Genomic DNA, 18,364 nt, shown 5'->3' with positions numbered 1-18,364 from the left:
GGTAATTCCTAATCTACATGTGTCGTTTTTCGTTTTTATATGTGTAGTGGTGTTTCGTTATCTTCATATGTCGTGATGTTTCACTATCTACATGTATCGTGGTGTTTCTTTATCTACATGTGTCGTGGTGTTTCATTTTTTTCATGCATGTATCGTGGTGTTTCGTTATTAACATGTATCGTTGTGTTTTTTTCTACATATGTCGTGCTGTTTCATTATCTACATGTTACGTTGTGTTTCGTTATCTACATGTGTCGTGGTGTTTCGTTATCTACATGTATCGTGGTGTTTCGTTATCTACATGTATCGTGGTGTTTCATTATCTTCATGTGTCGTGGTGTATCGTGTTTTTTTTTAATTATCTATTTGTCGTAGTGTTTAGTCCGTTTAAATTCTTAGCGACTGTTATGATTTTTTTTAGCTAGCTATAAAACCATTTAAGGAAATGCCTGTACCAAGTCATGAATATGGCTTTTGTATTCCATTCATTTGATGTGTTTGATTTTGCCATTTGATAAGGGACTTTCCGTGCATTTTCAATGTTTTTCACTGCAACCAATGTAATAATCGCAATGTATCTCACATCTACTTTTTATAGGAAATAAACCCATACTATTTGGAACAACTATAGATTACTGAGTTAATAAGTTGCTTGCTGTGCTTTGGCAAGGGTTGTATACTTTGTTTTTTCGGTGCACAATACATGTCATTGTAATGAAGCAAGGACATATTTTACAACATCAGAAATCTTGATGTGATGCCAGTCCCTAATAAATAACCTCTACATATGGTATGATTTAAGATTCTGCGGTATCTAAAGTGAGGGCAGCAATATTCAGGACAGGTGGTGCATGTGTTTCACGTATAACTTTTTACTGTGTTATCTTTATACCCTGACATTTTCGCAATATAATGGATCAGCGAACACTTTTCTTACAGTAATACGGATCAATAGGTACAATTATATCGTATATTCAAATTCCTTCTCGGCATGACATGGTCGTAACAATGTTAAAATAACATCAAGAATGCAACAATATATACTAGATCTAAGACAAAACACTCGCGGTGGTATTCCAAATATTATGTACACGTGAAATGCACGAGATATTATATACATATGATGGGTAGCGCTGTAGTCATTAAATTAACAAGAAACATAGATCTGCAATAAAACTTAAATCAGTACGTGAAAACAAGCTCACATTAGAACTAATTTACAGATGGCGAGTACTCATATCGCTCCGTAATGATATATCATTTGGTATATAGCGTTACATTGCATCTGTTCTCGTCCGTAAATCGCAACATTATCCACATATCTAATCATTCAAACTTTAATATCTGCTGTGAAATAACTTCTTTATGACATTTTCATCTTTTAGACATTGCGGTAGGCTTCGTAAACATGCCTTATTTTATTTTTCACGTCAAGGAATATGAAAAATCTCACACGAATTAGTATCCCATTAAAACATCACATATCTTGGTAAAAAGGCAATGGAGATGAAGTTTAGATAAAAAAATGAAATATATTTATTTTTATTTTGGTAGAGGGGAGTAAAATAGGAAATAAAAATGTACAAATGTATACCACGTGGAATGTTGAAAATATTCAGCACTCGTGTTAATTTACTTGAAAATGAAAATTACATCCTCGTCCGAAGTGCATTTCTGGATTAACCATTATCGAAAATACCCAAACAAAATTTACAAAAGAACGCGAAAAAATGAAGAACGAAGGGACAAAAAAATGACCAAAAAGGATACAGACTTGAGTGTTTTAGTTCATAATTGTTCTTTGTCATACAATTTTAAGTTGGATTTCTAGTAGTCATACGGCTATAACTGTAACTGTTTTACAAACACAGAAAGAAAAAATTGAAATGAGTTTAGCGACCCTTTTTTTTGTTATTTTATCTTCCTATTTTATTAAAAAAAGAAATAAACACACATTATACGTATATATAATCATTTAATTTTTGCACCATTTTGCAGTTTGAAGAACATAATGGTGACCTCGACATCTTATTATTATTATTTTTTTTAAATAAGCAAATAATTTCAGTTCTGCGGTGTTCTTATTTTATTATATTCCAAAGGGATATCGGCATATGGAGTTCGACTTCTTAGACTTGAGGGATACGAAACCCCTTGACCGCATGGACGCGATGTGTATTCACACATTAAATATCCAGTTAGAAATTGGGTTAGAAGTACGATACTTGGCGTTAAGAGTAACCCCTCTCTCCGAACGTTAACATCTCTTTGACGAGTCTGTATGATGCCGGCGACCTGTTGCAATGCGAATCAACAAGTTACTTTGAAACCAACAGGAATCGACAACATGGTAAGCAAATAAATTCTCCATATATTCTTTTGTCCTTTTTAAGGCAAACCATTATGATATCGAAATTGCTGAATCCTCAATACGATACTATTTTAAAAAAAACCCGGAAGCAACCCCAAAACCGGGTTCGTCAACAGGGTAACCGTATAATTTTAATGTGACTATATATCAAAGTAACTTGCAATCCAATACAAATGTATTATCTTTTGCAGGTGGAAACTGCTTTTCTACAAAATTTCCTGTATTTTTTACTTTCTATGAATTTCATCGCAGACACAGTGAACTCAAAAGCAACAGGGATTTCCATCTTATTATTTGTGGTCATATATCAAACAAAGATTTTATGTCTATTCGTAGTATATATTAAGCATCCGAAACTACTGTCATGTAAATATTTGTGTTACTAGTAGTTGTTAATGTCATTTTTGGTCAAATGTCTGTATCTTTTAATTGTAGTTTCCTCTAGTTCTATAGGTATCTTCTATTTTTTTCTAATGTCGTAGCTACAATCCCCTTTTCACGAATGTGTACTAAAATGAGCAACACGATGATTGCCACATTTAGAACATGATCTGCATACCCTTCCGGTATCTTAGTTTATGATGGGGTTCGTGTTGCCTATTCGTTAGTTTTCAATGGTTTTTTTTGTACTTTGGTTTGTCTATTTGGCTTTTTCTTTATTAGTCATGGCGTTGCCCATTTCTATTCGATTCATGAGTTTGAGTGTCCGTCTTATATCGTTTGCCCATCTCTTCTCTTATTGAGATTTTATTACTTTTCTATCAGTGTATGTGCCATCATATCGAAACAAGATTGCAATCTGGATTACAGTATTTGATTAAGCATACGGAAACCAAAGATGACTGACGAACTGAAAGATACTAATTAAAAACTCCGTTTCATCGTAGAGTAGGGAATGACAATGCATATTAAATAATATTTGCTTGCGGACAAATACATGTAAAAATCTATTGCTTCGAACCAATGAAAAGACATAAAGACGGAAAAGAAATTACAAACTGTAACAAATTCAACGGCAAAATGTAAAAAGACAGGACTGTACAGGACTCTTTACGTGACTGAATGCGACGATTGCCACATGTGGAGCAGGATCTGCTGACCCTTCCGGAGCACCTGTGATCACCCCTAGTTTTTGGTGGGGTTCGTGTTGCTTATTCTTTAGTTTCTATGTTGTGTCATGTGTACTATTGTTTGTATGTTTGTCTTTTTCTTTTTTAGCCATGGCGTTGTCAGTTGATTTTGGATTTATGAGTTTGACTGTCCCTCAGGTATTTTTCGTCCCTCTTTTGGACATGACTGTAAAGCCCGTTGCTAATTTATTCTTTGAAACTTATTATCTTTATTCCTTTTTCATATCTTCTCTCAATTATGAAATGTTAAAGTAGGACTATAAACATGCCATCCCATGCTGATTAAGGGGTATATACTATTACTTATAAACAAACAGGTGCTTGAAAAAAACTTAGTGTGTAAACATGGGAGAGGTTATTATGTCCAGTCTCTGATAACAACATCAAAGAAGAAAATTAAGTTATTGCTTTATAGTTTTAACATCCACATGACGTAATCATACACATAAATAGCAAAAAATATGGAGGACATTTTTTTTCTTCGCCAACGACACGTGATTTGTATTACATATATCATTAAAAAGAAATAATCTTTGTTATGCTGATTATTTACTAAAAATTTATGTATGCAGGCATTAGCATCTGTGAGCAGTAAAATAAAACATGTTTCTTCTATTCCAAAACCATTTTGATGCAGTAACTGAAGGACTATCTCATATATGTTGCCATCATTGTGTCAATACATAGCATAATCAAATATACAAGTCATACAATTCTGGTGAATTAAATAAACCGCTTAGGCTGTTTTTCATTGAGCATACAATTTATTTTAAAAATATAACTAAATAATTCCCAAAATCAAATTTAGACAATTTAAAGACGGACGTTGTTAAATTCGAAATATTTAAGTGTTTTCAAGTCAAGTCCAAAGAAAACCTAAAGGCTCTAAAGAGCCTGTGTCGCTCACCTTGGTCTTTGTGAATATTTAACAAAGGAGGAGGATGAATTCATGACAAAATTGTGTTTTGGTGATGGTGATGTGTTTGTACATCTTACTTTACTAAACATTCTAGCTGCTTAAAATTATCTCTATCTATAATCTATAATGAACTTGGCCCAGGAGTTTCAGTGAAAAATGTTAGTAAAAATTTACAAATTTAAAAAAAATGTTAAAAATTGACTTTAAAGGACAATAATTCCTTAGGGGGTCAATTGACCATTTCAGTCATGTTGACTTATTTTTAAATCTTACTTTGCTGAACATTATTGCTGTTTACAGTCTATCTCTATCTATAATAATATTCAAGATAATAACCAAAAACAACAAAATTTCCTTAAAACTAACAATTCAGGGTCAGCAACCCCATAACGGGTTGTTTGATTCATCTGAAAATTTCATGGCAGATAGATCTTGACCTGATAAACTATTTTGCATCCTCGTCAGATTTGCTCTAAATGCTTTGGTTTTTGAGTTATTAGCCAAAAACTGCATTTTACCCCTATGTTCTATTTTTAGCCATGGCGGCCATCTTGGTTGGCTGGGTCACGCCACACATTTTAAAACTAGATACCCCAAAGATGATTGTGGTCGTTTGGATTAACTTGGCCCAGCAGTTTCAGAGGAGAAAAACTTTTTAAAGATATATAAGATTTACGAAAAATGGTTAAAAATTGACTTTAAAGGGAAATAACTCCTAAAGGGGTCAACTGACCATTTTGATCATGTTGACTTATTTGAAAATCTTACTTTGCTGAACATTATTGCTGTTTACAGTTTATCACTTTCTATAATAATATTCAAGATAATAACCAAAAACAGCAAAATTTCCTTAAAATTACCAATTCAGGGGCAGCAACCCAACAACGGGTTGTCCGATTCATCTGAAAATTTCAGGGCAGGTAGATCTTCACCTGATAAACAATTTTACCTCACGTCCGATTTGCTCTACATGCTTTGGTTTTTGAGTTATAAGCCAAAAACTGCATTTTACCCCATTGTTCTATTTTTAGCCATGGCGGCCATCTTGGTTGGTTTGACGGGTCACGTCACACATTTTTTAAACTAGATACCCCAATGATGATTGTGTCCAAGTTTGGTTTAATTTGGCCGAGTAGTTTCAGAGGAGAAGATGTTTGTAAAAGTTAACGACGACGGACGCCGACGCCGGACACCAAGTGATGAGAAAAGCTCAATTGGCCCTTTGGGCCAGGTGAGCTAAAAAGGATGGGTAAAGTTGAAAGAGTTCAGTCACTGAAAGATTTTACATCTGCCAATTTGAAAAAAGTTTTGGTTTCTGCGTTTTTAACCTTTTGCTTAGCGAATAAAGTGTTTCTAAGGTTCAAAGAATGAAATCGTACACTATCACAGAACTAGTGTATATATTTGTTTAGGGCCAGCTGATGGACGCCTCGGGTGCGGGAAATTCTCGCTGCCTTGAAGACCTGTTGGTGACATTCTGCTGTTGTCTGTTGAGTTCTATGGTCTTTGACACATTCCCCTTGTGTCCTTAAACACTATCTATTTTCCCATCAACAGATTAAAATCTTCTTAGACAAGTTGACTTACATAAATAAATCTGAATCTTATATATCTAACACACTCAGATGGTAGTAAAATCTCTATTTTTACTATCGTTAAAATATACTCATCAATCGTCCAATTGGAGATAACTCTGGCTAATTTTAGGCGTTCGAGATCGGCATGAAAGCCTTACGTGTCAATAAAAAGAACGCAGGTTTTGAGAAGGCTTTTAATTTGCATTCACAGTACAACTCTATATTGTCCATTCATCAATATTGTCCTTTTAAATCTTGGACCCCTCTACAAATTGGGTAAGGTTAAAAATTCACTACCTGGTAATCGTTGGCTTTAAAAAAACGCTCAGTGTCGAATATTTTCAGGACGGATTAGCAATGATTACAATATCTAGGTCCTATTATAGAGACCATCCGGGATTACAGTCAGTGCGATTTGGACTGACACTGGAAAATGAGAGTATAAAATAGGGACACACATTTTACCTTGCAACTGGTACCCTATGGACCTCATAGGGTTTGTTGCAAGGATCCTTAATACAAATGTATGCAGATCATGACACCCCTTCAACACGTCCTCACTCAGACCTAACGTGGCTGCATACTTGTATATCCATCACAGCCAAACGGACGTACACTATAGAGAGGGTTTAACTGCCGGTTATAAGTAAACCCAAGTACCTATTCACAGAGATTATATCCAACAGTCGTCAGACGGGAGATAACTCTAGATTCAATGAAGTTTGACATGGAAGCGTTTTGTTGATTTATTTAATCAAAGCATCGACGTCATACTATCGGTTATCCCGCGATTCAAAAACGGGCACCATGCCCTTCGAGAAGAAAGGAAAGAGAACACGCAGGAGTAATGTTTCAAAATCTATGCTTCAATAATACCATGAAGACAGGAAAAGTGTAAGAATAGAGAAAGCCGAAATTGAGAACTGTAACCTGTTCTTATCTACATCGCTCGAAATATCATGGCAGGATTGGAGCCGTATTGTTGAGCTGAATGTGCTGACAAATTCACTACGGTCATGTAAAATATGTATTATTCCTCTACATGCAGTTGCACAATACCGAAGGGGCTGCCACGGCTAAAAATAGAACATAGGGATAAAATGCAGTTTTTGGCTTATAACTCAAAAACCAAAGCGTTTAAGCAAATCTGACATGTGGTAAAATTGTTTATCAGGTGAAGATAGTTTCAGATGAATCGGACAACCCGTTGTTGAATTGGTAGTTTTAAGGAAATTTTGCTGTTTTTGGTTATTATCTTGGATATTATTATAGATAGAGATAAACTGAAAACAGCAATAATGTTCAGCAAAGTAAGATTTACAAATAAGTCAACATGACCGAAATAATCAGTTGACCCCTTTAGGAGTTGTCCTTTATTGTCAATTTTTAACCATTTTTCGTAAATCTTAGTAATCTTTTACAAAAATCTTCTCCTCTGAAACTACTGGGCCAAATTAATCCAAACTTGGCCACAATCATCTTTGGGGTATCTAGTTTGAAAATTGTGTCCGATGACCCGGCCATTTAATCAAGATGGCTGCCACGGCTAAAAATAGAACATAGGGGTAAAATGCAGTTTTTGGTTATTATCTTGGATATTATTATAGATAGAGATAAACTGTAAACAGCAATAATGTACAGCAAAGTAAGACCTTAAAATAAGTCAACATGACCCAATTGGTCAATTGACCCCCTAAGGAGTTATAATTGTCCTTTATAGTCAATTTAAAACAATTTTCATAAAATTTGTAAATTTTTACTAACATTTTCCACTGAAACTACTGGGCCAAGTTCATTATAGATAGAGATAATTGAAAGCAGCAAGAATGTTCAGAAAGTATAAGATGTACAAACACATCACCATCACCAAAACACAATTTTGTCATGAATCCATTTGCGTCCTTTGTTTAATATTCACATAAACCAAGGTGAGCGACACAGGCTCTTTAGAGCCTCTAGATTATATAGATTAGACCGTTGGTTTTCCCGTTTGAATGGTTTTACACTAGTAATTTTGGGGCCCTTTATAGCTTGTTGTTCGGTGTGAGCCAAGGCTCAGTGTTAAAGGCCGTACGTTGACCTGTAATGGTTTACTTTTTTTAAAATTGTTATTTGGATGGAGAGTTGTCTCATTGGCACTCACATCACGTCTTCCTATATCCAATTATATTCTTTTTTATGCTTATGACCTGTAACAGACTTACTCAACCAACTCCAGAATTTTTCAAAGCTACATTCGTTTGTACAATATTTTATCCTGCAATTAGCCGACTATTGTAAAAAAACAAGTATTCAAATAAAGGAGTAGGTTCAGTAAGACCGCTTTTTGGCCCCACAATATAGCAGTTTTACAAAATTGTGAAAATGTAATCTTTTAGCTATTTATTGGAAAACAGAAGCACAAATATGGCCTGTTTTTGACAATACAATGCACATATATCGGGTACTACTATCATTAAGTCATGCTAAATTACTGAAACCCTCACAATTTCAGTTATTTAGTTAAATAGACAATTTCCGTCTAAAATGAAAGTGGCCGCATTCGTGTTCATTCATAATATTGAAATGTGAGTTGTATTTGATAATACATAGATATAGGAAGATGTGGTGTGAGTGCCAATGAGTGGCAACTCTTCAACTACAGTACTGTTATTCCTTAAATGAGTGCCAATGATACAACTTTCTACCAGAGATCAATATTAGAGTGTAATGTTTTCCCATTTAGATCCGAAAAGGAGGATGATATATATTTTGCTTTAATATAAAAAGTTTGTCGAGAATTACAATGAAATTAAATGGGTCTTGCTTATAAAATTCACTATATTTTCTTTAATAGCGGTACAATTAGATTATGAAATGAAACGATTGTCAGAAAAAAAGGTTAATGATAATTCATCTCATATGTTTACAAGCTTTGTATGATGTGGTATATAGCCCACTTTAGACTCAATTTTATTTTCACTTTTAAATCTATACACATGAATCTTATTGCAGAGAAATAAAAAAAATCGCAGTCAGTTTACGCTTCCCAAATTTGAAAATTTGATAAAGATGATTTGTTATCCTCTTATGATACAAAACTTTTTCACAACTTAAGAACCTCATCTAAACGAAAGAACCCAGCCATCGGATTTTTTTTATGATACTTTGTGGTCTTGTTGATAGTATCTTGACTATCAATTCTATCTGAGGAACTATATATATATACAGATGATCCCCCATAAATAGTGTACCCCGAATTGACAACGTTTAAAACGTACTTAAATCGTCCAGTGGACAAACTTGCAAGACATTTCATTTCTTTGAAAACGAAGTCGTTTTGACAACGCAAGTTATTAAAAAGTATGTAGCTATTTTGTAAGGTTGAAGCACAATTACGGTAAAGGACTATTTATCATGCAACTAATCTAAATTTTTAATAAATAACGTCACAAATTACAATTTATTTGTAAAAAACTGCGAAATCCGACATTGGACATCTTGCAAGACATTTGCCAGAAGCCGTTGCATTTTTATTTGTAGTGTGAGTGCTCCAAACATTCGATTTTGATATGGTTTATGTATGCACATATGTGAGCCGAATTTACACAAACGAAATATCATATAATCTTATATTTTAAAACCTATAAATTTTGATAACTTAACATCTTCCAAAATCTGACCAATATGAACACTATTTGTTTTTTTGGTCCTATCAGAAAAACATATCCAGTAATAGTGTTATACTTTATATATGAAGCATATCATTCATTCGAATTTTCTTGGATATAACACTATTCTGAAGAACACAAACACCCCTGCTAAAGTGATTATGCGTAGTCTGTTACGTCTGACACGCATATTTTTGACGTGTTGTCTATTTTAGACTAAAGTAAAATATCATATAATCATTTGTACTTTTTTTCCGGAATAGTATTTACCTGTCTAGTCTATGTATATAAGTTTAATATAACTTAACTGTTATGATATTTTAGAAAAGCTGTTTATTAGTGTGGACTGGTTGATAACACGGTATTGACGCTCTGTTTACACTTAAAAAAAAGCACAAGTTTTTTTCAAAAGATGTTATTGGTTACTTTAAGCGTTGCTTTGCATTTGTCTATGTAGTTAAACAAAACAAAAACGATAAGGAACATTTGAGGAAAAATATTTTAGCAATCGTGCCGCACTCCTTTGGCATACATGAAAATTGTGGATCGTGGTGTAGAGCGTCGGAAAACCATAAGTACAAATCTCTATCTAATGGCAAATGTCTGTCTGGGGACGATCGATCTATACAAAGATTTATGTAAATTTTTTAAAGCAATTATGGCTAATATTGCAAAAAAAATAGCACCATGCGGTTCAACAAACATTTATGGGTCAAAAACTCCAAAACGTATATATTACAGCAGCAGTGAGGCACTTAATATTCGGACAAGTGCATCGGTATCACAGAAAATATTGGGATATACTTACTTATCGGAGGTAAACACAAAGGCTGGACTGTCGCCAAATAAAGTTACCATTAAGCATGCAAGGGAGTTACAGACAGAGCGTAATAGGCATTTATCATATTCAGATAAACCAGATGTGAAAAGGAGAAAAAATTATCACACACTGAATTAAACAGTAAATCAGGCAACTCTTGAAAAGAAAGAGGGCAATACATTGTACATACAAAACGGATATTTGCTGACAGAATATAAGTGAATGTACAAAAATTCCTTATATTAAATACAAGCCTGAACTAGACAAAATTGAGTTATTTGAAGGTACAGTCGTTGTATTTGATTTGGAAACAAGCTCACTTAATGACGATTGTTGTATCCTTGAAATTGCTGCAAAATCAACAAAATCTGATTTTAACACCTATGTTCAACCAACAAAACCAATATCTACAGCAACTACATCAGTGACTGGCCTTTCAAGTAGAGGTTCAATATTATATTACAATGATCCAGTGTCAGCGTCTATACCAGAAGCAGCATTTCAGAGCTTTGTGCTGTGGCTTGACACTCAATCACCAGTTTTACTTGTGGCTCATAATTGTAAAACATTTGATGCCAAACGGTTGATTTTTAACATTTCACAATATAGTTAGCTAACTTCTTAAAAGCTTTATATTTAAAAAGGTGGATAGCCTGGATGCTTCATACTTTATATATGGATGCCTCATGTTGCGAACTTTCCATCAATCACATGTTCAGTGTCCTTGACCTCATTTTTATGGTTCAGTGACTACTTGAAAAAAGTTGTTTTGATCCCGTATTTACTGTTTGATGAAAGTTTCTATATAGGCTAATGTTTGCCTTAATAAATCAATTATGTAATAAAAAAAAAAATACCTTCATGTGCTACTTTTTGAGTTGAATGAGGTTGAAATTATGTATATAATATGATAAAAATTCGGGTTTCTGGCCGTATTTTCCCTTTCGAAAGAAATCCATAACTTTTTTCTTTTAAAAGATAAACACAAATTGTTTTTTTGTTAAATAATTTGTATTTTCTGTATTTAATAAGTATCATAAAAATTTATGCATTTGTTAAGTCATATTCATCAAATGGTCATGGATTGAGAAAAACAAACGTAATTTTTGCTGTATATTTATCAAAATCAAACAAAATGGCACTATTTACAGTTTTATAAAATTTGATCCACATAATCTCCCTGCAAAATGAATCAAAATGTCATTTGAAAAAAGGTGTCCATACACTCGTTTTTAAATTAAATCAGTTTGAACGATAAAAATCAGTCGAAACATGCATCTTTTCCCGATATGTCATAGTTTGACGTCGCGCAAATGCTGTTCCAAGACCTACTATCTTTTTTTCAATTAACGCTACATTTCTCACCTTAAACAAATCAATATATTTGACTGACGGACAAACTGGTCAATATACCTACACTAATTTGTTAGATAGGTAAACATCTTTTTAATGTGAAATTGTGATATTTCAAACATAACGTGTAAAAATCGTATGAATTTTAGGGCTACCATAGAACTACCGAGTTGAATATATAGGCTATTTCAAACTTTTATATAACTTTATGAGTATACTAGTAATTGATTATAAGTAATGTAATTCTAACACAATTGTGTGCTATAAATATGTCTCAATTATATATTCTTTTATTATATCTTTGAGTACATCGGTAACGTTGCATTTGTCCTCTAAGTATCGTCCGTGCCCTTCTATCATCATGAATGTCATGCTGTAAATAAAGGCAACGGTAGTATGCCGGTGTTCAAAACTCGTAAATCTATTGACAAAAACAAAATTGGGGTAACAAACTAAAACTGAGGGAAACGCATTAAAATTCGAGAGGCGTACAACGACACAACATTAAAATGTAACACACACAGAAACGGACTAAGCATTATACAAAATCCGATGAGAATAACAAATATAACATGTAAATGTCTTTTTCATGAAAAATGCACGTATCTTTTTCAAGTTAAAAAAAACATTATTCTCCTTCAGAAAATAGATCAATGCTCCTTTGAAGTCTAGCTTTAATCGATATACTAGCGGATTGATTTGAATATTTAAATAAGATGTGTGTGGTATAATTGCAAATAGGACATGATTAAACAAAAATTAAGATGTGAAAAAAACTATACACTTTACAAAATTTAATCAAGAAACGAGAAACATTGTTGATTTAAAACTGTCTTTAAAGACAACTCGTATACATCTTTGCGAAACAGTTTCTTCACCTCTTCCCGGAAAGCTCTATCGAACACCCCATATATAAAAGGATTGCATAAATGATTTACCATATACATTCTCCTTAACGCTAGACAGATATGAAACGAAACAGTAGAAAGATTTTTCCAAAATGTTGGATTGTTCGTTTCTATCAATATCAGTGTCCATGATGGCAAATACGCAAGAAATCCAACAATTGAAATAGTCATGAACATAAACGATATTCTGAAAGCCGATTTTCGTGGATCAGAACTACTGGAAAGAATGTGCCTTCCTCTGGTAACTCGAGGAGAGGTTTCCAACCTGGTTTCGACTACATGTATTTCTGATCGAGTAAATGTGTCCGCTGGTTCATCATCTGATTTTGCTTTTTTCGTTTTGACTGTTTTCATTTTACTTGTTTGCTTAAATATTGCATTTGTTATTAATATGTATAATATTGTAATAACAATAACATTGCAAAATGTGGCGAAAACCTCAAGTCCTTGGCAAATCTTCAACAATTTAAGTTTTGTCGGGGAACCAGGCATATTACTACACTGGTAACCAGTAATATTACCAAGATTTGGGTTTCTAATTTCAACTAGTCCATAGTAAAACGGCACTGGTATAAACATAATTACTGACCACAATATGCAAATGCAAACAGAACAACGCAGCCAAACCAAATTCATTTGTCGTCCAAAGGGTCTACATATTTTTAGATATCGTTGTATGGCAATAACACACAGAAGATATAGTGAAATGCTTGTAGATACATAGCTAAAGTACAGCAGCAGTTTACATGCTCCAAAGCCCGGAAACATCACTTGTCTCGTGTTCTTGGTAAGAGTAGCTGCTACACTTATTAACAAAGCGGCCATATCAGTCCAAGCCAGTGGCAATATAAAATATCTTCCATCGGTCTTTTCAGTCATGCGAAACTGATATACAAATATGACTGCTAAATTGCCCGGTATTCCAATCAACAGGAAAAATGATAACAGAATAGAATTTGGTGTCAGAAATTCTGTTTTTTGTTCATTCCAATAGAGGATATACGAATGAGCTTTAATGTCCCACGAGATCTCTCTCACACTTTCATTCATGCTAGTTCTTATAGTTGTGTCGTTGATGATATAGCTTAAGTCGTAATAGATGGTTTCTACAAAAATTTGGATTGTTTATATATCAACATATAATTTTCATGGAAGACTCAAGTGACTTACAGAAATTTTATTCATGATTTTTTTAATCATGATAGTTTGAACGTTCAGACGGAAACATATATTTAGATTTCATTTCAAGGCTGGTACAAAGGTTATTCGGACTGGATTTTTCCGGGTCCAATATACATACTGTAGTATGTTTCGTGTATACTTCGACCAATTGTCGAGAATTTCTCCCTTTATGTAAATTATTTCGGTGATAATTATCCACCGGGGGATATGTGTCTGTGGATAAAAATACCGTCGACCGGAGGGGTTTCATAAGAAGACCCGCCGTATCCCGAGATGTATAACTAACTTACACCCTATGCTAAACCCTTTATTTGTTAAAATTGATTATTTAATGAATAAAACGGATAGTATATTTATGACAATTTCAAACCATGATTTATAAAAGAGGGACCAAAGATACCAAAGGGACAGTCACACTTATAAGTTTTGTTTAATTTTTTACATGGAACCCACTAGTAACCTTCCTTTGTCTTTGTTCGTTCAAACTTTGACAAATGAGTATATTTTACAAAGGTCAAAGTTGCTGTTTTGAGTATAACCGTTAAATCTATGTTCCAATATGGATCAGCAGGTCAAGGTTTACCGTTTCGTGCATTCTTATGTCAGTTGTCGATAATTTTGGGTATCAGGGTATGAAACGGACGATATTTTGAGACATGCTTTTAATTTTGTAGAAGAGACTACAGATAAAGACTATATTATAATCCAGTTCTGTTTAATTAAGGTAATCATAAATGTATCTTATATATGTTAAGGTTTAACAAAAATAAAAAGCCACCACCCTCTTCAAAAGAATAAACAATACTTCATATTCGGAGCTATTGAGTGAAAGGTGTGTCTGGATTAGAAACCCATCAACCGGACGCGCTCAACATACAAAAATACAGATAAGATAAGAAGGAGGGTGCACTTCAGTCATTCTTCAGTGATTCACTTTAAATCAACAAAAATGTTTTGTCCCACAAAAGGGGGCGCCGTCCCCTACCTAGATCCGCCTATGATATATGACTAGGATCAAATCTTTTATCTGCAAGAAAAGGAGATTTTAGTAAAAACAACAAATATTCCAAAATACATACTGAATAATCTTTTTTCGCTATTGGAATTTCCTTAATTGTGTGTTTTTTTAATAACTTGAAATAATTTGTAGTGAACACAATAAATTTCTATTGTCATGAATAACAATGGGCTGTGCTTTCGGGATGTAGAAGCAGGGGTTTCCAGAAACCCCGCTCGTTACACCCTGTGGCCAAAATCCATTGTTATTCGTAACAATAGATTTATTCAATTTGCACTTGTTTAAGGAATAGAGTTTAACGATAGAGATGGGATGTTAACAATTTTTTTTAGGTCAGATGAACATTATATATATATAAAAGAGGAAACAGAAACAAATTATGTAAGGAGCATAACCCAAACTGAAACTTATAATTGTTGTTTAAAGTCATAAGGTGTTAACAAGAAGTGAAATCAAAATATACTGAACTCCGAGGAAAATTCAATTTTATATGAATACTAGAAAGTCTATTGTAAATGTCAATGAGACAACTGTCCAAAATCTAAGTAACGTTCAAGTACGTACTTTTATAACAGATAAAAACCTCTAAGAACCATAACAATAATATATTGTGTAATATTCCGGAAATGCAAATGTTATTATAATACCACAAGGAAGCTCACTTGCAAAGTTATGGAGGCACATTATGGGTTTTTGTTTTTGCCTAATTGAATTGTGACTATTGAACAGATGTAAGCTACTGTTGCCGTTACTGTTTCAAACGTTTTCAATTTGAAGCCAATTTGTTAAATTGGCGGGTTTTCAAAGGAAGATTGAATGCTATAAGGACTGTTATCTGATTTGCACAAGATTTTTCTTTTTTATGATAGACGCTACGTTTAGTTTTTGCGACATTAGTTTTCCAACATAATGTTACTTGTTATTTTGATACTTTTACGTTTTGCGGATTAAAACTAGTTCCTGTTGACAGTTTGGGGTAAACACAAAATAAACTGATGGGAATATGAAACCGACCCGGAAAAAATAGCGTTTGGAATTACAACTATTGCATCCTTCAATTTTTTTTTATGTTTCCGTGTGAACTTTTTTAAAACTGGTACAATAAAACATAACTATGGCGCTTATTCCCTAAAATTATGTGTTGACTTCATAGAAGCGGAAGTATATTTACGTATATAATCACAATATGAATAAGAATTCACGCTTTAACTTATGACAATGAATGAAAACATCAGTGATATTTCAAAAGACATTAAACATCGAGCGTACATGCTTTATTGGAATGAACAAAACACGGAATATCTAACACCAAATACTATCTTGCTGTCGATTTTTCTATTAATAGGAGTTCCGGGCAATTTAGCCGTTATATTTGTCTATCAGTTTCGCCTTAGCAAGAAGACAAATGGACGATATTTCAATGTGCCGCTTGCTTGGGTTGATACGGTCGCGTTGTTAATATCTGGAGCGTACAATCTAACACAGAACACAAGGCACGTGATTTTTCCGGGATTCGGAGTATGTAAAGTGTTAAAATATTCGAGCTATGTAACTATAAGCACTTCACTATATCTTTTGGGTGTTATTGCAATACAACGATATTTGAAAATATGCAGACCCTTTAAGAGGCAAATGAATTTGAAATGGATGCGTCGTTCTGTTATGATTTGTGTACTGGTATCAGTCGTATTGTATATACCACTGCTCTTGTACTATGGACCTGTTGAAATAAAGAATCCTTATTTTAATGTTACTGGCTGCCAGTGCAGTAAACTCCCTGGTTCCCAAACAAAGCTGAAATTGTTAAAGATTTTCCAAGGATTCTGGTTTATCGTCTCATGTGGCGATGTGTTTTTAATAACAATACTGTACATATTAATAGCAAAAGTCATTATTAAGAATGCAAGGAAGATGAAACATGTGGAAAAGAAAGATAGGACTGATCCGAAAATACAAATGATTATGCAACCCTCATCAGGAGAATCTGAACTAGAAACTGCAACTCCAAATACCGAAGCATCGGGAAAGCACACGAAGTCTAATCAACAAAACGGTGCATTCAAAATATCTCTCATGTTTATGACGATATCTATAGTCGGATTTCTGGCTTACTTACCTGCGTGGACCCTTATAGTTCTCGAAACAAACAACCCTTCGTTTTGGAAAAACCTTTCCTCTGTTTCTTTTCACATATGCCTAGTATTACGTAGAATGTACATGGTTAATCATTTGTGCAATCCTTTTATATATGGAGTGTTCGATACGGCTTTCCGAGTAGAAGTGAAAAAAATGTTTGGGAAAGACTGATAAAGTAATCACTAATCTATATTTGCTGTGCATTTCGAATATTTATTCCTCTACACTGCTTATAATAGAAAAAAAGGTACATTTCCTTTTTAAAATAATGAAAAATATATAAAAAGGTCTGAAAATTAATTTCCAATTTTGTTCAACAACAAATAAAATAGTATTTATATTCTTCTTTTTCATTTTTCAACAATTCAAACAGACAGTGAAAATTATTGGGATTATATAAATATGATTGTTAAGAAAATACATGCGTCTTTGTATAGTTGACTATGTCGAATTGATGGTGGAACTGTAATATACATGTGAAAAGCTTTCATTGCCATTCCATATCCCAAAGTCATAGTGAGTCCCTTTTTTTTAATTGATTGAAACATATAGAGATTTAACTACTATTATGGTAGACAATTCCTGTCTAGACAAAGAAACTGAGGATGTAATGTGAATAAGCCAACGACCAGCTAAGGTAACTAGTTATCAAAGTAATCAGGGGCCTAGTTTTTGAAAGTATCTTATGGCTAAGACCTGTCTTATGATGGTCTTATGGAATTTCACAGTCGTAAGATATGTTTTCGAAAGTGTCCCATGTTACGATTTGTCATAGCTTTTGTCGTAAACTTAAGACCCCTCGCGACATGACTTATGATGGTCTTATAAACTGATGGTCAACTAAAATTTAAATTACTTTTCAAGTATAATTTCATGTTAATTGCAATAAAAATATGTGTTGTGTTGTTTCTCAGTAAGCTAAATAGTAAAGATTTTATTTTTCTCAATTACGTGAATTAAAATTTGAATCTCCTGCAGCATACAATTTGGATTCTTTTCTAACTCACGGTTTTGTATAACAAATATACATATTATTTCGTTCCTAGTATAGTTAATGGTACTACTATATTAATGTATGTACACGGGCATGTCGTTAAGCGGGTACTCGATGTACCGAATCTAAAAAGTAATCACAGTTAAATAACAATGCATGTATGATAATACACGAAAGCGAAGTTTAAAAAATATTATCAAATCATATGACAATTCCTTTTTGTATAAAATTTCATGTTCATTATAATAGAAAAATAATATATTTGTAAATATTAAGAATGGTAATAATTAATATGTTCATACTTTT

General features: G+C 33.4%; 1 protein-coding gene across 1 annotated transcript; it reads left to right on the top strand.

The window, feature by feature from the left end:
• The first annotated feature begins 15,660 nt into the window (after positions 1 to 15,660).
• On the top strand, positions 15,661 to 17,266 carry LOC134701459 (thyrotropin-releasing hormone receptor-like). The gene has a single exon (XM_063562614.1). It carries the CDS (start codon positions 16,141 to 16,143, stop codon positions 17,233 to 17,235), a length of 1,095 nt encoding a protein of 364 aa, XP_063418684.1. The 5' UTR covers positions 15,661 to 16,140; the 3' UTR covers positions 17,236 to 17,266.
• Positions 17,267 to 18,364: the final 1,098 nt, after the last annotated feature.

Source organism: Mytilus trossulus, unplaced genomic scaffold (assembly GCF_036588685.1).
Source record: "Mytilus trossulus isolate FHL-02 unplaced genomic scaffold, PNRI_Mtr1.1.1.hap1 h1tg000244l__unscaffolded, whole genome shotgun sequence".
NCBI lineage: Eukaryota > Metazoa > Mollusca > Bivalvia > Mytilida > Mytilidae > Mytilus > Mytilus trossulus.
Note: the sequence above shows the minus strand (reverse complement) of the source record. Positions and strands in the feature narration are given on the sequence as shown.